General features: G+C 37.4%; 3 protein-coding genes across 6 annotated transcripts in view; 2 read left to right on the plus strand and 1 right to left on the minus strand.

Annotated features, from left to right (window-relative positions):
* LOC112667529 (olfactory receptor 52E8-like) overlaps window positions 1–20,335 on the minus strand; it is a 59,913-nt gene that overhangs the window by 33,287 nt on the left and 6,291 nt on the right. The gene's annotated exons all lie outside the window — the stretch shown is intronic.
* On the plus strand, window positions 1,840–2,784 carry LOC118349915 (olfactory receptor 52E8-like). Its single transcript, XM_035704145.2, has one exon. It carries the CDS (start codon window positions 1,840–1,842, stop codon window positions 2,782–2,784), a length of 945 nt encoding a protein of 314 aa, XP_035560038.2.
* LOC112667528 (olfactory receptor 52E4) lies at window positions 9,374–10,385 on the plus strand. Its single transcript, XM_025459263.3, has one exon. It carries the CDS (start codon window positions 9,418–9,420, stop codon window positions 10,351–10,353), a length of 936 nt encoding a protein of 311 aa, XP_025315048.3. The 5' UTR covers window positions 9,374–9,417; the 3' UTR covers window positions 10,354–10,385.

Here is a 20,335-nt window from a genome sequence, read left to right on the forward strand (position 1 = left end):
TTTGGCTTTTGTTCTTGGCTTCTAGAAAGTAATCTTGTCATATCTGATAGGAATTTAGGGTCGGGGGGGTGGTCAAACCAGATCTTTTTTTTTTTTAAGATTTATTTATTTATTTATTTATTTATTATTTATTTATTTATTTATTATTTATTTATTTATTTATTATAGACAGAGAGAGAGAGAGAGAGAGAGAGGCAGAGACATAGGCAGAAGGAGAAGCAGGCTCCATGCCGAGACCCCGAGGCAGGACTCCATCCCGGAACTCCAGGATCGCGCCCTGGGCCAAAGGCAGGTGCTAAACCGCTGAGCCACCCAGGGATCCCCCAAACCAGATCTTAACATAAGAGCTAGCCATGCCATAAATACTAACAATATAACTTTAGGTGAGGACTTTGGGTCATGTGGTATCATTTAATCTGAAGATTAAGTTCAACCATCTGCGCAATCAATCAATCATGTATGCTTAATGAAGCTCCAGTAAAACTCTGGACACCAAAGCTCAGGTGAGCTTCCTGGTTGACAGTATGACTCTATACATATTGTCACACATTAATGCCAGGAGGTAACTCATCCTGATTCCATGGGGGAGGACAAAGGATGCTTCATATTTATAAACTTCACACTCTGTCCTCAGTATCTCTTCCTTTGTTTGATTTTAATCTTTCCCTAGAATAAACTGTAACCATGAGTATAATAGCTTTCAGTGAGTTCTGTGACTCCTTTTAGTAGATTATTAAACTTGGGGGTAGTTTGGGAACCTTCCTGAACTTGCAGTTATAAACTCACTTATCAGAAATAAGGACAGTATCAAGAACTATGCCCTCACACTGCTGTGTAACCAGCTCCAGGCAGCAGATGAGATCTGATATCACATCTACCTCTCAATAGTTATAGAGGCCAACAGGTTCTTCAGAAAGAATTTCATCTGAGGAAGATTATCATTCCTCCTTGCCAATTTATCTTAACTTCCTACTTGGAAATACCTTAATTTTAGATATCTGGACCCTAAGAATTGTGTGGATCTGCCACTAGATTCTCAGTTCTGTTCCATTGTCTCTTTTTCTTTTTCTTATTTTTTTAACAGTAACACAGTCATAATCATCATAGTTTTATAGACAATCTCAATAGTTGATTTGCAAATATTCCAAATTCTTCTTTGAATTAGTTTGGTTATTCTAGGTCCTTTATTTCCCTTCTTATTTTTCTTTCTCCCACTTTTCACTACTTCCACTAACAAATTTGCAAAGGCAGGTCCACATCAGTGTTACAAAGCTTAGTTTCACCTAATTTCACATCTTGATTCTGCTGCTTAATAGCTTAGTAAGAAATAGGAAGTTAAAGGACTTATCAAAACCTCTCTATTCCATAAACCAGATACCAGCAGAACTTGTGCCATGGAACTGTGGGGGAGAACTAAATGAGATAATATATACAAATAATGACAACAATGTTTGAAAAATCATTGGTACACAATTAATGATAGCCATGATTAGTGTGGTGGTTATTATTATTTTCAATTTTTTTTATCTCCTAGTAGTTTTTATTTAGTGCACTTAATTCTTCTAAACCTATAATTTCACGAAAGACACAATGTTAGCTTCTACATGACACATTAGGCTCTTATGGTGCTGGTCAGGAGTGATACTGGGATTATTTATGAAGTGCTGAAAAGGGGAAAAGAATCAAAGGCCTTTAGAAAAACTTATTCCCAAAATCAATCCTTTGTTAGGAAATATTTTTATTTTCAATTTTTATAGATCTCGGTTCAACGTGGATGAATTGTCCAATGGGAAACAGCGACTACTTTTAAAAATCATTCCATCATCAGCCCACAAAAGAATGTCTTCTCTCAATGTCACTGAATTCCACCCTTCTTCATTCCTATTGTTGGGGATTCCAGGGTTGGAAATTGCACAAATCTGGCTTGGATTTCCCTTCTGTGCTGTGTATCTGATCGCCCTTATTGGAAATGTTATCATTCTGTTTGTTATCTGGACTGATCATAGCCTTCACCAACCCATGTTCTACTTTCTGGCCATGCTGTCAGTGATTGACCTAAGTCTCTCTACAACTACCATCCCCAAGATGCTGGGTATCTTCTGGTTCAACCTTCAGGAGCTATGCTTTGGGTGCTGTGTTGCTCAAGTCTTTTTTGTCCACTTTTTTACAGTCATGGAGAGCATTGTACTTCTTGCCATGGGTTTTGATCGCTATGTGGCTATTTGCAACCCCCTCAGGTACAACATGATCCTCACCAACAGAGTCATTGGTGTGATTGCTGTGGTGGTGGTTCTAAGAAGCGTATTCATGATTGCTCCCATCATTTTTCTCCTCCTGAGGCTGCCTTACTGTGGACATAGAATCATCCCTCATACCTATTGTGAGCACATGGGAGTGGCACGTCTAGCTTGTGCCAGCATTAATGCCAATGTCTACTATGGTCTTGGGAATATTTCTATCTTGTTTCTGGATGTGTTTCTCATCATTATCTCTTATTTTAAGATCTTATATGCTGTCTTCCACCTCTCCTCCCAAGATGCTCGCCTGAAGGCTCTGAATACCTGTAGTTCCCATATTTGTGTCATCTTTGCCTTCTTTGGTCCAGCTCTCTTTTCCTTTCTTACTCACCGCTTTGGTCATAATGTCCCCCAGTATATCCACATACTCCTGGCTAATCTCTATGTAGTCATACCCCCTGCCCTTAACCCAGTCATTTATGGCATCAGGACCAAGCAGATCCAGGAGCGGGTACAGAGTTTCTTTGTTGAAAAAAAGATTGAATGAGGGGTAATTCATTCGGGTTATGAAGGTATAAGGTCTGAAAAGACTAACATTCATAATAAAATTAATATAAATTTCTTTCACCAAAATTCACTTTGTGTGTATCAGAAAAGCATATTGTCTGTAGTTGTTGGAGGCATGTATGTTTCTGTGTGTCTGAATGTGTACTTGGAATGATATCCTCCATTGACCACTGAGATAGAATACTACATACAAGAGTAAATTTCAAGAACTTTGATTCACTGAAATAACCTTCTGTTAAAACTGTATGGTGTTCTAGATCTCTTACAATTAATAATAAGATTCCCTTCATAGAGGTGTTCAACTAGAGATCACATAGCCAATGACAAGTATTGAGTGAAATGCAAAAAGTTTCTATAAATAATAAAGTACTGCCTAAAAATAAGTAATACAATTTTTACTAAATCTTCTGCAAGAAAAATATGGAAAACTAGATCTTTTGGTGTTTTTCTCCCCTTTCTCTGCTCTCAAATTCCAGATTCTATGAAGTTCCTTATAACCCTAATCCCTATATTATACACACTGATTCTTGAACTGACAAATTTAATACTGTATCATTTGGATAGCTCTTCTTGGAGTTAAAAAATGCTTATAGAACAAATGAAAATTGTAAAAGGGAATATTTTTCAACAACTAATAAGGCCACTTAGTTAAAAATATGGACAATAAAAAGAGACAATGTTACTTAACAATTGGAGCCATATTTTGGAAAGTTTAAAAGATGCATTCAGTGGCCTGAATTTATTGTATAGAAAATAGCGTGGAGTCTATGAAGTGGTGAGTAAAATGATTGTGTGGAATTTTAGAACATCTTATCTCACACTAGATATAGAAATGATAAGATATCAACAATTAGTGAAACACAAAGTTAATTTTTAGATATTTTTATGATTCAGGAAGAACTAGCATTTGGATAGTGGTAATGCGAACAAAGAGGAGGTATCTGGTGTGATAAAGGAGAGATACAGAGGGTACCCTTTAGCTACAAAGTAGCAAGAGACAGCAAGGATGAATACCTATTAATCTGTTCTTAATGGGATGGCTTTGGTTGAGCATTGAAATATGTAAGAAGAAAAAAGAAAATTATTCATGAGCATCAAAAATGCAAATATAAGAAAGGGGATGGAAAAAGAAATTGAATTGTAAAGAATCTTAGAAAACTTGTAATGGTAAAAAGTGAATACAACAGGCTTCTAAAATGGATGAAGTCAATAGAAACAGTGCATTCTTGGTTTTCAAAAATGGCAACAGAAAAAAAATGGTAAATAAGATACAATAAAGTCAAATTTAACTTCAAAAGTTACCATATAATCACTTCACCGAATTCTATGACATTCTTCGTGATTTTTGTTAATTTAATATATAAAACAAATGTTTCTAAAGTATATTATTAATGATGATCATTCAATCTGAGTGTGAAGCGTTAATATTGAGGTAGCAGTAGAAGTCATAAGAACTAACACATCCACAAGTTTTTATAATCATCCATTTAATTACACATGTATGATTTAGTTTCATATTCTTTATCCCTTAAAGTAATGAGGTACCAAATATCCCTTGACATAGAAGTGGAAACTCTCTGGTCACTCCCTAGTATAAAACTAATGGAATATTATCCTGCCTTAAAAAAAGAAGGAAATCCTAATTCTGCTGCTGAAACCAATATTGCACTGCATATTAACTAAAATTTAATTTAAAAAAATAAGGTAATCCTGCCATTACAAGAACATGGGTGAACCTGAAGACATCAAGCCAAAGTGAAATAAGCCAGTGAGATAAAAATAAATATTACATGATCTCAGGTTTATGTGGAATGTTTTCAATCCAAACTCATAGTAACAGAGTAAGAGGGTGGTTACCAGAGGCCAGGACATTCGGGAAAAGAAGAGATAAAAAAATTAAAAGTAGAATGGTAGTTGACAAAGGATGGAGTGAGGGAGCTATGGAGAATTATTTTTGAATGGATACAGAGTTTTAGTCTTTGCAAAATGAAAAAGTTCTGGAGATAAGTGATGGTTATAGATGCACAAAAATATAAATGTACTTAATACTACTGAACTGTGCACTTAAAAATGGTTGAGATAGTAAATTTTATGTTATGTGTATTCAACCACAAAAAAAAAGTGGAAAAAAAAAAAACGGGAAAGGGATGGAACACAAAACCCAAGGGGAAAAATGTATACATTATAATAGCAGTACACACTGGTATAAAAATAAGAGACCTAGCAATAGTATCTGGATGGTTTGTACAGAAGGCCATTGTGGGAATCTGGAGAAAGTTGAAGAAAAGTGGAAATGAGCAGTAGTTATTTCCTAAGTAGGATTTTTGGTCACCTAAGACAGTGTAATGTTTTGGAGAGTCATGAAGTAGAATTATCGTTTGGTTGGACATTCACTGAAGTACTTTGGCAACAATGGTGTCTATACTTTATCATATAAAGCCCAGAGTATATAATGGAGAAGCAGAGAGCATAAAAATAAAGTAGAAATTAGTCAGATTTGATCCAGAAAGATAAATGTTGATACAGAGGGGAGGATGGATACCATGAGCGAGTGACCAGAAAGAGGCTAAGGAGTAAGCTTTTCATTCATCAAAAAGAGAAGCAATGCAAGGGAGAACATATCAGATCTAACCATAATTCTTTTGGATCACAGATATTATCTTCCCTCCTAATCACTCAGAATTATCTGAACTTCAAAGATAAAAAACTATTTTTCTAATGTATTCAATTGCCAATCAGTCTTTTCCTGTCTATATTCAGAAAATTCCTGAGATATGGCATGCCCTGGTACTAGCAAGTCTATTCCATCATCACCCAGGGCAAGAGACTTCAAGAAAACTAGACTTTGAGTTCTAGTTAAATTCTGTTTTCTCAGGATAATATGGAGTTTCCTTCACCTCCTGCCAAAAGAACTAAAACACATGAAAGCCCCTATCCAAAGTTTACTATTAGTTATAGGTCACCAGGAGATTCTTGTCAAATTGGAAGAAAGTTGAAACTATTGTCTACAGGTATGACCTCTTAAAAAATAATAATAATAAGAGTTGCTGCCACGGAGTGTAATGTATCTATTTTAGGGGCTCTCATCTTTTAATACAACAATTATAACCCCAGACTGCAGGGATTCACACATTTATGTTAAAGCAGAAGAGTCACTACTGACAATTTCCTAAGAAGTCACACTTTGAAGACTTAATGGTGTAAACTTAATATTTTCATGGCTTCTGAGAGGAACAGAAACAATATTATCTCCCATACAGACTCCCCTTCAGGATATTTCCCTTCCTAACAGCTCAGGAGACATGATCTCCCCTGAGCTAGGAGTTATATCTGGTCTGGTGATCTATCTCTGCAGATGCAGTAGGGAGGAACAAAGAGTTAGGTGGGCTTAATGACCCATGAGTCCAAGTTTATGCCCAGAGGACTCTGAAGGAAAAGCTCAGGGATTCTGGGACATGCCTAGACTTAAGGATATCCTTCTCATTATAAAGATTTTCTCCATGTGACAGGATGGAGCCCCTGAGGCTTGAAGGGGCTCAGGTCACCATGTGTAAGCACCTGGGATCATGCTGTGATACTGCTTCAAGCAAAGGCTGAAAGAGGAAATATTAGAAAGGTAAGGATACATGGACAGGGGAGATGAGATACTATAGTCAGGAGAAGCAGAGGTAAATGAGGATAGAAAGGGAGAATGGCCTCTCCCCTACTTAGGCATTACCAAAGCCCCATGGTCTATTCTCTTCACAAAAGAACACTACAGAGGACATGGGATTGATTGGAATAAACATCAGAAATTGAGCACAGAGATACACCAATAGGTAATATGCATAATTTCTCTCTTGTCTCTGTCTCCCTATTTCTCTTTCTCCCTGTTTCTCTCACCCACACATAGTACACCCCTCACAGCCAGAAAGCCACATATAGTTTTACAGTAGCATTACCACATCTTCTATCACCAAAGAATGAAGATTGCTCTGGCTACCAAACTGTTGGCAGGGAAGCAGATCCAACAACTAGGCTTGCTGTGGTTCATAGGAAGCATAAGGAGGCTATTGCAGGCCACTATCATATGTTTGAGGTTAGATGTAGAGGTGTAACTGATGTCACAGCCAAATAGATGATATAGACATTACGCACTTGGTCTGCATTATCATCTCATTTTTTCTTCCTGGTTTAGAGATTGTCAATTCTAATTTGGCTACTTCGTGGACCTACTACTTTATGGTAGCATATCCAAGCCCCTTTTTATTGGAGCCCAATGCATCTGTTAGCTCAGCCATATCCAATTCTTCCCTCTAATTTTCTGCCAAGTTGCCCATTCATTTATCACAGTGCCTAAAAAGAAGGTATCCACTCCCATCCACTGCTTGATTCCACCCAGCTCAAGAAATCTGTAAGAATGAGAGAGAACACAGTTTGCTTTCAGACTGAACTTCATCAGTTTATGTGTGCATAAAGTTTATGTGTATGTAAAGAATTCTAGATATAAGTCTAAATATGAAACCCTGTGCTACTCATTCACTTTGGGATATCCTGTACCATCTTCTTTCATCTTACCTTATAACCACCATGAGTTATTTATAAATAATAAATTCTTTACAATTAAGTAAGTTACTTGTGCTAATAGGTGACATTTTTAGCTGTTTAGAGTTAAAAGAAAAATTGGGGAAGGATTAATAATTTAAATAACTACTATTATTTAATATATCCTAAAAGCTGGTCATTTATATGCTTTGGTCTTATTTGTGCTTAAAACAAATCATATTAGATAGAACTTATTCACCCAATTTTACAGAAAAAAAAAGTCTGATCTAGAGAGTAAAGGAATTTGTCCAAGGATCTCCAGCTAGTAGATGGTATAGCAAGATTTCAAGACATGTTTTAATGAATCTAAACTCCATATAAGTCATCTATAATATTGTAGTATTAGAGTCAAAGAAAAGAAGAACCAGTAGGATAAAAGAAAAATCACAATTTCAATAAACTGAGAGTTTGTGAGCACTAAAAGGGAAAGATCTCTAACATTATCAATTGGGCTTTTAAAGTTGGCTCTGGGTCTGGGCTTTTTGTCAATGTGCACATCTAGAAAAAGATGAACCTATTTCCGTGTTCACCAGGAATAATCCTTGAGCTTATTGCCCCCACATTATCTACCATTATTTGTGGCACATAGCTGCAACAGAAAGAGGGTAAGTTTTCTGATCAAAATTGTGAGAGGGTAGATGTCCTGTTGAACTCTATTGTCAGAAAAGAGTCCCCTCTGTCACTCCCCTGGAGATCTCCCCCTCAGCTGGCAAAGAGTTCCTGTAAAACAGCCACCCTGAAGATGGGGCTAACTGCAGACTGTATCTCATGATATGTCCTTCTAGCTACTCCCTCAGACTTTTCTAAGCTCCAGCAACCACAGCCCTCTGATTTCTCAATCTTGCATCCTCCCCTAAACACTAGCAAACATTGTTTTCTCCCTATATACAAACAATTTTCTGCCCATCATCTTTGGGGACAAGAAATGCTCCTCTTACTCACATAGAACAGGGGGTTATTAACTACTTGTTACTATTCTGCAATAACTAGCCAGCAGAGTTCTGTACAACCACATATATGAAATAATTAGTTTTAATAACTCTCCTGCTCTCTCTCTCTCTCTCTCTCACACACACACTCACACCCATGCTTTCCCACATACACACAATAAACATACACAAATCCTGATTCTATTCAACAGCTGAATTCTGAAAAACTTGGAACCATACCCTCCTGTGGCACTGTTGGAGATATTTTCATAACATCTTCATTTAATTTGTCTTTGAAATTTGATCTTATTAAATTATTACACTTATTTGATCTATTCATACCTGAAGCTAAGTGCAACTTTAGGACAAGGTGTAATTTTTATGCTCCTTATTCGTGTTATATGTTGTAAGGAAGATGAACATAATTTACCTGATAAGCAAATGGCCATTTATTAGAAGAATATCAGGGAACAGCAGAGTAAACTGGAGCCTGAAAGTGTACAATGGCAAACCAAGCCATTCTATAAGAATAGGAAGCATCAAAAACAACAATGGTCTTATAGTAGAGATAGAATGAGGGAAATTCAAAGAAAGACCATCATATTATCCTCCCTTATGTCACATAACTGTATAGGAACCATGATGCAAATCCCTACATATATTAGATCAAAAGACAGACAATGGTGTAAGTCAGTCACTCTCATTTCGACTTTGGATTCTTTAACAATTTATATAGCAATGTCCCAAAAGTAACATTAGACTATTTTGAAAAGAAATGGAAGAAAATAGCAAACAGATAAGCACACACAACTGTGCAAAATACTCTCAGGTTCCTTCAAAGATCTCATATTATGATAAATCTAAGGTACAGATAATATCACCATGAAGAATCTCAGAACAATAATGTGTATTAAGAAAGTTATTCAATTACCTTCTGGAAAGAAGGGACTCTCTAATGTTTGTAATCAACCACTCCCGCCATTACCTCTAGCATACCAATTAAAAATTTTTTTCACTTTCTAGGACCTTGATAAGAAAAGACCATAAAGAGACTGAGATCCCTGCATCTTAACGGGAATTCAGTGACACTTGCTAGGAGAATGACTTCCATCAATGACACTCAGTTCCATCCCCCCTTCTTTCACCTGCTAGGAATCCCAGGGCTGGAAACTGTCCACATCTGGATTGCTTTCCCATTCTGTATTGTGTATCTGATTGCCCTCGTGGGGAACATCACCATCCTGTTTGCAATCAAGACTGAACACAGTCTCCACCAGCGCATGTTCTACTTCCTGGCCATGTTGTCTATGATCGATCTGGGTCTGTCCACGTCCACCATCCCCAAAATGCTGAGCATCTTCTGGTTCAACCTCCAAGAGATCAGCTTCAGGGGCTGCCTTACTCAGATGTTCTTCATCCACATGTTCACAGGCATGGAGACTGTTCTCCTGGTGGCCATGGCTTATGACCGCTTTGTTGCCATCTGCAACCCTCTCCAGTACACCATGATCCTCACCAATAAAACAATCGGCATCCTCGCCTCTGTTGTTGTTGGAAGAAATTTAATTCTGGTGACTCCATTTGTGTTTCTCATTCTGAGGCTGCCCTTCTGTGGGCATCACGTCATCCCTCATACGTACTGTGAGCACATGGGTCTTGCCCGGTTGGCCTGTGCACCCATCAAGGTCAACATTATCTATGGGCTCATGGTGATTTCCAATATCATTGTGGATGTGATCCTGATTGCTTCGTCCTATGTGCTTATCCTTCAAGCTGTTTTCCGCCTTCCTTCTCGGGATGCCCGACTAAAGGCTCTCAATACCTGTGGTTCTCATGTCTGTGTCATGCTGTGCTTTTACACACCGGCATTTTTTTCTTTCATGACACACCGTTTTGGTCGAAACATCCCCCGCTATATCCATATCCTTTTAGCTAATCTATATGTGGTTGTCCCACCTGCCCTCAACCCAGTCATCTATGGAGTCAGGACCAAGCAGATCCGAGAGACAGTTGTGAAGATATTTGTACAGAAATAAGAGCTCTGTGTCAACATTGGAAGGCATAGCCACCTACCACCCACATTTTAATAGTCTCACCTCACCCCTGTTTTAGATTTCCTGTTAGAGTAGACAGTAGCAGCCATATTTTTATTTTTTATTGGAATTTCATTTAGAGTTGGGAGATAAGCCAGAGCTACCTCTGCTGCCCACTCTGTTCCCATGAAACCCCATGAAACCAGACAAAGGCAAAGCACTGATGGAAAGGGAAGATGTCCTGGAGGCAGCAATGGTTTGGGAGTAGAATGACTGTTGAGAAAGGGTGAGAACTCTCCCATTTCTCCATGTGTCTCTTCTTTAGGTAATTTTAGACCCTGAAGAAAACCTGATCTAATAATATCATTTTGCAGGTGAAAAAATAATAATAAAGTGTACGCCTTGGCTCAGTGACGATGTTTAATTTAAATTAGAGCATCTGTTCTATAGATTTGTATTCTGTATATTAGTCCTCAAGTTTTGTCTTCTTTCTTTAGAGTCATTACTCATTTTTAAAAATATCATTTCTTATTTTTATTTAAATTTTTCCATCTTGTTCTTATTGTCATTCTTGCTCCCTTTTTCTTTCTAATATGATTCCTCCCATCTCCTTTCTTTTCTCCTCTTTTTCCCTTTCTTCCTCCTTTTTATCATTCTTTTTTCTCTCCCTTTCTCTTTATCTCTATATCTCTCTACTTTGTCTTCACTATTTCTCCAATAAACTAAGCATCTATGAATTGTGGAATGTGAGAGACTACAGCTTAGGCATTAAGGATACGTGGTATTATTTTCTCACTTGAAGCAGGCATTTTAGATGTGAATAATTGTATGAATTCTGTGTCTAGTTCCAATTGAATTATACCTAACATTTCCATTCTATGCTACACTATTTACCTTCAGATATACAAAATTTCTTAAAATTTGGAAATCAGCATTTTTCTGTGGTTTAGGCACAAAAGCAGTCTTCCTATTAAGCTCATGTGGCTTGCTTCAAACTAGGTGAAAGAAACACTGAACTTTAATGTATGACTGACCAGGGCAATCCCTCTAAGAAATCAGAAGTCTCCATCATATCCTCTGTTTTAGAACCACTCTCTACTTTTTCATGATGATAAACAAAATAGTCAAAAACACCCCAGGGTAAAATCAGAAAATCAGGGTAGATAGAACCAAGAATACAAAGAAAGCAACAATCAGACTGTTGCAATCTGTAAATTGGACAATTTCTCTGAATCTGGGTAGCTTTTGGCCTGAAATTTGACACTGGCAAAGCAAAATTCTCGTATTCTATAGTACCCTATGTGTGAATAAGTTGAGTCCTGTGAGTATGAATAAGTTGTTTGTTTTTTAGCCTATCTCATGGCTCTAAAATTTTATAGGAACAAAGTGTTTTAAAGTCAGAAAGAGGTTAAAATTCTTCTGATCTTTCCCCTTTATTTTACAAATAAGAAAACCAAGGTCCAAAGAATGGCAGGAACTAGTGTACATAAAATATATGCATATTTAACATTATTTTGATGTAACAAGAGTAGATTACTGATATAAAACTATTTGACAACAAACTCTTAGCTCTTGTAAGACATTTTTTTAGATTTTATTTATTTATTCATGAGAGACACAGAGAGAGAGAGAGAGAGAGGCAGATACACAGGCAGAGGGAGAAGCAGGCTCCACGCAAGGAGCCTGATGTGGGACTCGATCCCAGGTCTCCAGGAGCACACCCTGAGCTGCAGGCAGCACTAAACCACTGCGGCCACTGGAGCTGCCCTTGTAAGACATTTAAGTCAAAAACATTTTATGTATGTACTTGAGGCTCAACCATTGGTCTCATGTGGAGATATGCAGAAAAGTGTGAGAGAGAAAGCAAGTAGCCTAGCACTGGTGTGGGTGATGAGAAAAAGGAGACTACAGAAACTCTAAGCACAGGAGCAAGTAGAAGAGTAACAGTGACTAAAGGTGGTTCAATCCTCGTTGGTGTGGTCCATCAGTGGTAAGTGGTAAGGACTGGCCAGTTCCCTGGTCATCCATATCCGTATCACATATAAGCATGCTAAAGACAGTGTTTTCTTCTGTAAATGATATGAAAGGCATGTATAAAGTAACTTTCTGGTTGAATCCATATATGATATTTAGAAAATTCAATGTAAAAGTAATAGTGCACACAATGTGGATTGGGATTCACAATAACGCTAGCCCTGAGATGGATCATGAGCAAACTACTTAGACCTTATTCAGCAGAGTCCCTGTCTTAGGCTCCCTTTCCAGGGAACTTCTGTGCTTTGGAGTAGCATCCTCAAAATTTTCTAAGTCTGCTTCTGGTACATAGAGGCTGTCTGGGAATAGCAATGCTGTCTGGGCAGGGTGTTCTGAGCCTAGACAAGACACATATGGACCCAGTCCTCAATTCTCCTCTTTGGAGAATTCTAGGATTCTCTTTTTCCTATATCCACCAGCTTATGAAATCAGCCATTTTCCCTAAGGAGCTTTGTGACCCACATCTACAGGATTGTCCTGAGATCTCATGGCTCAAACCTGGCTTGGTAAACAGCTGAGATTTTCCAGAGACCAAAGTTTTTCTTTTATGGAATTACATGAGATGGAGGCACCACAATAGTGCTGACATGATGACTCCCAGTCATCACTTATGTCAGACATAAGAGAAGTTCAGGGCTCTGGTTTAACCAATGGTCTTCTCCTGAATGTTGGGATGGACATACATGTTAAAGCTGCTCACTGACTCCCACTCATCTGTGTTCAACCTTTCATGCTGCCTCCCAGAACAAGCACCAGAGGATATCTGTGGGAGCAACATATATCCTCTACCTCACTGCCTCCCCTACCTTGGTGTTGGTACCCAGAATGATAATCCCGTTTGCTCCACAGGCTCTATACCACCCATCAGGTATTCCTCCAGAATTGGTTGCATCTATCTATTCCAGAGGCTTTTGAGACCATTGTTCTGCAATGCCACCAAGTACTTTCAATCTGTCTTATTTTATCTCCAATTGATATGATGACATGCTTTCCTGGGTCAATGTTAGGTAATGTCAGATGAGATAGAGGTATTCCTTGTATGAATGGGAATGTTCTTCTCACTCTGCCCACATGCTTCACCCACACTCCAAGTTGGTGACACTGTGAAAGGCAACAATGCAATCAGAACGGAAAAAGATCACGTTCTACAGAGAAGTGATGAGGGCATAAATACTTCAGGTGGCTGAAAGATGCACTTTTCTACATTAATGTTATAAAATTAAAAAAAATTTAACACAAACAGAAAAATATTACCATTCACATTTTCCTGAATGATCTGGTTAAGCCTAACATTTATGGTCATCATCAATGAAGGACAAAAAGAACCTTCAAGAGAGTCATTGGAAGTTGTTATTCACAAGTAATACAATGGATGATGTAGCATCTTAAGTAATGATGCAAACAGAATTAAATAAATGGAATTTGAAAATGCTAGAGGCAAAATAATCTATGGTTCTGAAGAGCCATGGCACTGTAAGTAATAATAGAGTTAGTACCTTCCTTCTGTGTCAGGGAAAATGAAATGGCCAGAAATGGCCTATTTGGGATTATAAAAAAAAAAAAAGATAGTTCATGGAATTGAAGAGAAAGAAGAAATTACCTGGAAACTACAAAGAATCCTCATTTTCAGTGATTGGACCACTACCAAATATGTAATTAATTCTTTACCCATTATCCTAAATCTTCACTGATAAATTATTATGTATTACATAAGATCGATGATTATTATAATACATTCATGGTCAGATTGTTAATATATTCAAGAACCCCACAAAAATGTTTGTCCAGGCACTGCATACAGGGTAGGGCAAGCCCTGCATACATTTTTACATCCAGCCTCAGTGTGTCCAATTTCTTTTTTTTTTTTTTTCCAATTTCTAACTTCCCTTCTCACTCTCGTGATCTATGTCAAAGTTATACTGTGCTGGACTTGGAGCATGGCCCCAGTTTTCTGAGAATAACATGTATGCAGTTTGAATATTGGTTTGTGTATGAAGCTGTGTATATGTATATATATGCACACATGCTTATTTTTGTGTTAAATATGGTATAAATTTACTAATATCTGTGAATATTAAATGCATTTACTCATAGGCTTAATAGTAAATATTTATGACATAAGAAGAAAAAATACACAAAAGATAAAATAATTGAGGAAATGAGAAAAATACAATTTCATATTTAATTATATTTTATTAGATTAAATGTTCCAAGACAATGCCATTTTCTATAAACTTTGCTCTCCTAGACACTCCACCCTCCTAGAGACTCCTCCTTGGGAATGCTTTATGCATCACTAGGTACTTTACAGAATACAGAAGCCAGTCTAGCTCATTAAATATTAATGCTGCTTATCTCTAACCCTGTTATCCACCAGCACCTTAGGAGAATACATAACCTCAAATAGAGAAGTAAACTTTCATGAAATTTAGTCCAGATATACTATCTTCTTAAATCTGTTCTAACAGTGGCCTACTAAGTGGTTTATCAATTTAAAACTCATAATACTTAGAGTATTAATATTATCCTGGTCCAAAAAAAAAAAAAACCCCAAAACAAACAAAATAAACATTGTAAAAAATGCTAGATGCCTGGAGACCCTTCCATATTCCACATGTCAAGTTTTAAGAAAATTCCCAACAGTTTTCCCAAGTAGTTTTGTGATTTTTATACTTCCATCAACAAATATGAGTTATATAAGGGCTCCGAATGCCACACATCCTTAGTTGGCAAACTTGGTCTGGGCCCCTTATATTATGACAAACTTTTGGCACGATGTAGGAAAATTATAAGGATAGTACAAGTGTGGGATATTTACAACTTATTCACCTGAAGACAAGAAGTGGCTCCTGGAATTTAGAGGCTCAGAGAGTATTATGAAGAATGCTACCTGATAGGAGTGGATTTATTTTGAGGAGTTCACTCAGCCCATAATGGCCAACAGGTCACCTGCAAGGAAAGAACAGGTGGAACCCAGAATATACTGACTTTATTTCTGTCCTATTCTCTGATGGTACTTTCTGTTTTTTTTTTTTTTTTTTTTAACCCAACTAGATTCCAAAGGGCAAGGGATGATGTTGATGCAGTGCATACTTGTGAGTCCTCCATGATACGGAGTATGCATGGTCTTAGAAAGGCAAAGAGAAGACATCCAACACATTGGTCCACATAAATCAAGAGCTGGGGGAAAATTCTGAACAAAATCTTGAGAGCCTGAATTCTTATATATTCTCCTTTCAATTACTAATCTATATTTTTTTCAGTATAATATCTGTGATATTAGATACGGTCTCTTTTTCTTCCCAGGGTCCCCTTAAAAGAGATTTGAATTTCCTTTTAACCTTTTAATAAAACCCAGAGTTATCCAAAGTAATCCTGATTTTTAAAAAATAATGTGGCCTAATACACTTTGAAATCAAATCTAATATGTTTGCCTTGAAGGTTAGAATTTAAAAAAATAAGAATGAAATAATCATGTAATTGCCGCCCACATGCTATGTTTGTGTTCCTAGGTATTCTTACATGATTTAAGAACCACAGTGAAATTTAAAGTGTAAGTAGAAAGCCATTAAGCCTCTGACTGGCTAGTAATCTGGGACCTGTTTGATGATGGCATTTGCTAGAGGATGTAGTTTGCAGATCATCCGTAACCAGAAGGTATCTCTAACCAGAAAACATAAAGCTCTATCCTCAGGGATATGGAAATTTTCTATCCCATACTTTAGGTCCAGAGACATGGCTCACTGAGAGAGGCCTTTCCCTGGAGACTAGTTCTTGTATAACTCCTTGGCTCTGGCTACTGGGAACTCAATCACAAGCAGCTTGCAGTCTGTGGCATCCAGTTCTTGGCAAACAATTTCTCAGATGCTGAGCAGAGGTAGGTGAGTTAGTCCCTGTTTATGCTGGAAAAGAGTTCACAATGGCAGTAACAAAGTGGTCCATGGGACAAGAGAGCTCTGGTGGCTCAGTCACAGTCTCTGTAGCTGGGGCCATCTCCAACTGGTACAGCAAGAGAGAGAGAGGGGAGGTGTGTTGAAAACAACTTGGATTCATAGCTGCACATCAGTCACTCACACAAAAATACACAGCAAAACTCTCACAGTGATGAATAACAAACTGACATCTATGAACCCAAGAACCTATATCTAGATACAGACATATAACAAAGAATGTCACATGCAAACACAAAGGAAAATACCAATGATAACCCTCATTATCTGGCCCAAATGAAGCCTTTTCTTCTCTACGTCCTTCTATTTTGTTATCTCAGAGGGGAACCTCTTATACTGGCAACAGACATCCTAGCGGGAAGAGGTTACAACACATCTGAGAAAAAGGAACAGACAGGTTGAAAGATGAGAAGCCTGGGAACCTGATACAGAAATTATTTAATCCTGTGGCAAAGAATAGAAGCTAGTCCCTGGAAGAAATACAACAGTATAGCAGAAAGTTGAGTGCCTGAAAAGAAAGAAAGAAGTTCAGAAAGCGAGAGGAAGAAAGAACCTCAGAGAATTACTGTGAAGATAAACTTAGGAAATATGTATGGAAATGCTCATTAAACAGAAAAAAAATGATTAAGTACACAAAAAGGAAGGGTGACTGCATAAGTAATGATAACGGTTACAGTAGAGGCAGTGACCCAAACAGACAATAATTTTTGCCAACGGTAATAAGCTTATTGACCAGGAATATTCTGAATCCAGAGTATATTTAGAATGCAAAGCACATTTTTGAAAAGTTTCCCCATAAATACTAGTTTAAACAAATGGAAGGAAAACTATGACAGTAGAAACCTTGCATAAACCAAGAAGGAAAATACTGACATTAATAGAATTTAAACTCTGTGAAATTGGGTCTTCAGTTCAGTCCCTGCTGCATGCCCACATTTGGAGCAATGCGTGGTGGGTAGTAAGTACTCTATAAATGAATTAAATTTGTCAAATGAATTAAAGGATTCAGAACTGGGGACTTCTATAATAGATGAGAGCAGAGGGTATAGTAGTGGTAAGTTTGCTGATGATATTAAACATAGAAGGTGAAAAACTTAAAATGTAAGTCATTGGGAGAAGTTATTAGAACATGTAACAGCCTATAAGATTTTAGAACCTTGATACACGAACTTAGTCTTTTATTACAAGAATAATACAACAAACACAACCCAGCTTGGTGAAATAATCATCGCCCTGCCCACTGTAGGTGCCACCAAGAAGAGTGAACAGAAAACTTCTCAAACTGTAAAGGAGCTCTCAATCCCTCTGCCATAGCCCTGCATCGAGCCCCTTTTAGGATGTGAATCACTGCTTCTCGATCACATTTTATTTAACAGGACTATATTGTTGAGATACACGTTTTTCAAAAGGAAAAGTATTGAGAGCCATTGGTGAAGAGATAAATTATAGAAAAAGTTACGTTAAAAGAGGATGGAAGTTTTAATCTACTCAGTTGCTGCAAAGGGGAAGAAAAATAAATTTGACAGCTGTTTCTGAAGATTAACCTTATTAAACTGTTATAAAGTCGATCAACTGCAATCTATCTCCATCACTAACAACATGGTACAGAATACCATCATTTCTAACCTGGAAGTCTGTGATAAATTTCTAATTGACCTGGCTACAAATGTACTTGCTGCCTTTTATTACACACTTTTGACAGTGAACCAGAGTGATTTTTTGAAATGCAAATCAGGTCATGTTACACTGTACTTTATAATCCTATAGTTTCTTCTCATTGTTTCTATTTTTATTTTTAATATTTTATTTATTTATTCATGAGAGACACACAGAGAGAGGCAGAGAGACCTAGCCAAAGGAAGAAGCAGGCTCACTGCAGGGAGCCTGATGTGGGACTCAATCCCCCGACCAGGGATCACGACCTGAGCCAAAGATAGACATTCAACCACTGAACCACCCAGGTGCCCCTCTTCTCATTGCTTCTAGAATGAAAAGAAAAACTCCTTAAAATTAACCACAAGCGTTTACATGATTACTCAGTTTTTGCCCCAGCTGTTCCCATTAACTAGAAATATTTTTCTATACTCATTCCTCACTTCCACTTACTATTACTGGACTCTTAGCCTTCAGCTATCAATTAACACTTCCTCAGGAAAACATTCTCCATGAACCCTGGCCAGGTTAAATAAGCTCTTAGTCTATAGTGACTCTTCTTGGAGCCTGACTGATACTTTGCACTTATTAAGTATATATGATAATATTTGTCTGTCTCAACAGACTACATGAATCATGAGAGCAGAGCTTGGATTTGATTTTCACCATCCAATATTTTAAACACTAATACTAGGCATCTACTGGTTGCCCAATTATAGTTAACTGTGTTCAAATGGAGAATTGCTAGGAATTGATGACTAGATGTGAAGCAGGCAGGAATATGGAAAAGAGAAAGTATTAAAAATATCTTCAAGATTTCTTGCCTGGGATGTTGTGTACATAGCATCACTACCTAAAATTGAGGAAAATGGAACAGAAAAGTTTTCAGAGTAGAGAACTACAGAACCTGTTGGATAAGAAGGGCTTCAGTTATCCTGTAAAGTACTTGGAGATACATAGAGAATTGGGGAAGAAAATTTCTAGAAACATATTTTTGAGAATCACGAGGGAAAAAATGTGTTACTTGCAGTTAGGAAAGTGAACGGAATCATCCTTAAAAGGCACCTGGATGAGGAGAGACTACAGACAAGGACAGAATACTATTGAAAAGAAAGATGAAGAAAAGAAGTAAACACATTTCAAAGAGTATTCTGAGATTTAGAAGGAAAACAGAAGAGGTGTTCAAAATCCAAGAGAGAAGAGCATTTTATGAAGATGAGAAATATATTAGTAGATGAAGAATTTATCACTCCCTGTTTGTAGCCATGCCCTAACCAGTTATTATATTTAGTTATTTCTAGTCTTCATGCAATGGGAACATTGGAGTTATAAGGACTGCATAAGATTCAGTATCAAGTCCAGAAAAAAAAAATCAGAACGTGCATTCTCAAAGAACAGTTAATTGCAGTGCATGAGATTTGTAAGACTTTCTGCAGTATGCTAAAATGTGTGTGTCTGTGTGTGTGTGTGTACATGTGCCTGCATTGGCAGTGGGGATTATGTCTGGTGAGTCTCCGAAGGATTGTTTTGTTGATCTAGGAATAAACATGAATTTTTTTTTGGAATAAACATGAATTTTATTCCAAGCCTCAGATAGTAGCAAATTAAAGTTTTGTTTCAACCACAGAAATATAGAGAATATTTGCAAAGGAAGAAAGAAGACAAAATGATATGTGAAGTTCAAATGCAGAAAAATAATTAGGAAAAGACTATATTTCCCAAGGCTAAAGGATAAGATAAGGCCAAGGGAAAACAAAGGCACAATGCCATCTGTAATATCTACTATGGCATCCCTCCTGGGTTTGCTTTTTAGGACCTATCCACCTATTCCTCAGTTGCTGGAGATATCAGATGCTGAGAATTCACATCTACATTCCTCCCTAGAAGGAAAATCTCATCCAAAATTGTGCCCCATCACACAGGGTGGCCCATGGCTAGTGACTAGACACCACAGGAACACAAATAACTAGCTTCCTTGCCTCTTTGTGGAATAACTTAGAAGGGCTATTCCAGCTCCAGAGCTTCCCATTGTATCACTGGAAGTATCGGATGCAATCTCATGAAAGGTCAGTTTCTCCTTTGAACTGATCCTACCTTATTGACTTTTTTATAAGTATATTTCTCTAGAGAACTCAAAATTCCTTCTGCACACCATGTTATATCTCAGTTCAGTTTCAACAGAATCAAATTAAAACACTATATATGATCATAGGAAAGATTGTCATTTCTACTCAATTTTAATTTGCTAATTAGGGCCTGTCACTAATTCATGATCACTACCTATCACTATATAAAGTATCATGATATGGGATGCCTGGGTGGCTCAGTGGTTGAGCATCTGCCTTTGG

This window comes from Canis lupus, chromosome 21, assembly GCF_003254725.2.
Source record: "Canis lupus dingo isolate Sandy chromosome 21, ASM325472v2, whole genome shotgun sequence".
NCBI lineage: Eukaryota > Metazoa > Chordata > Mammalia > Carnivora > Canidae > Canis > Canis lupus.

Excerpts from the sequence above, each read along its gene's own strand:
- LOC118349915 (XM_035704145.2), top strand. The coding sequence starts at position 1,840 with ATGTCTTCTCTCAATGTCACTGAATTCCACCCTTCTTCATTCCTATTG.
- LOC112667528 (XM_025459263.3), top strand. The coding sequence starts at position 9,418 with ATGACTTCCATCAATGACACTCAGTTCCATCCCCCCTTCTTTCACCTG.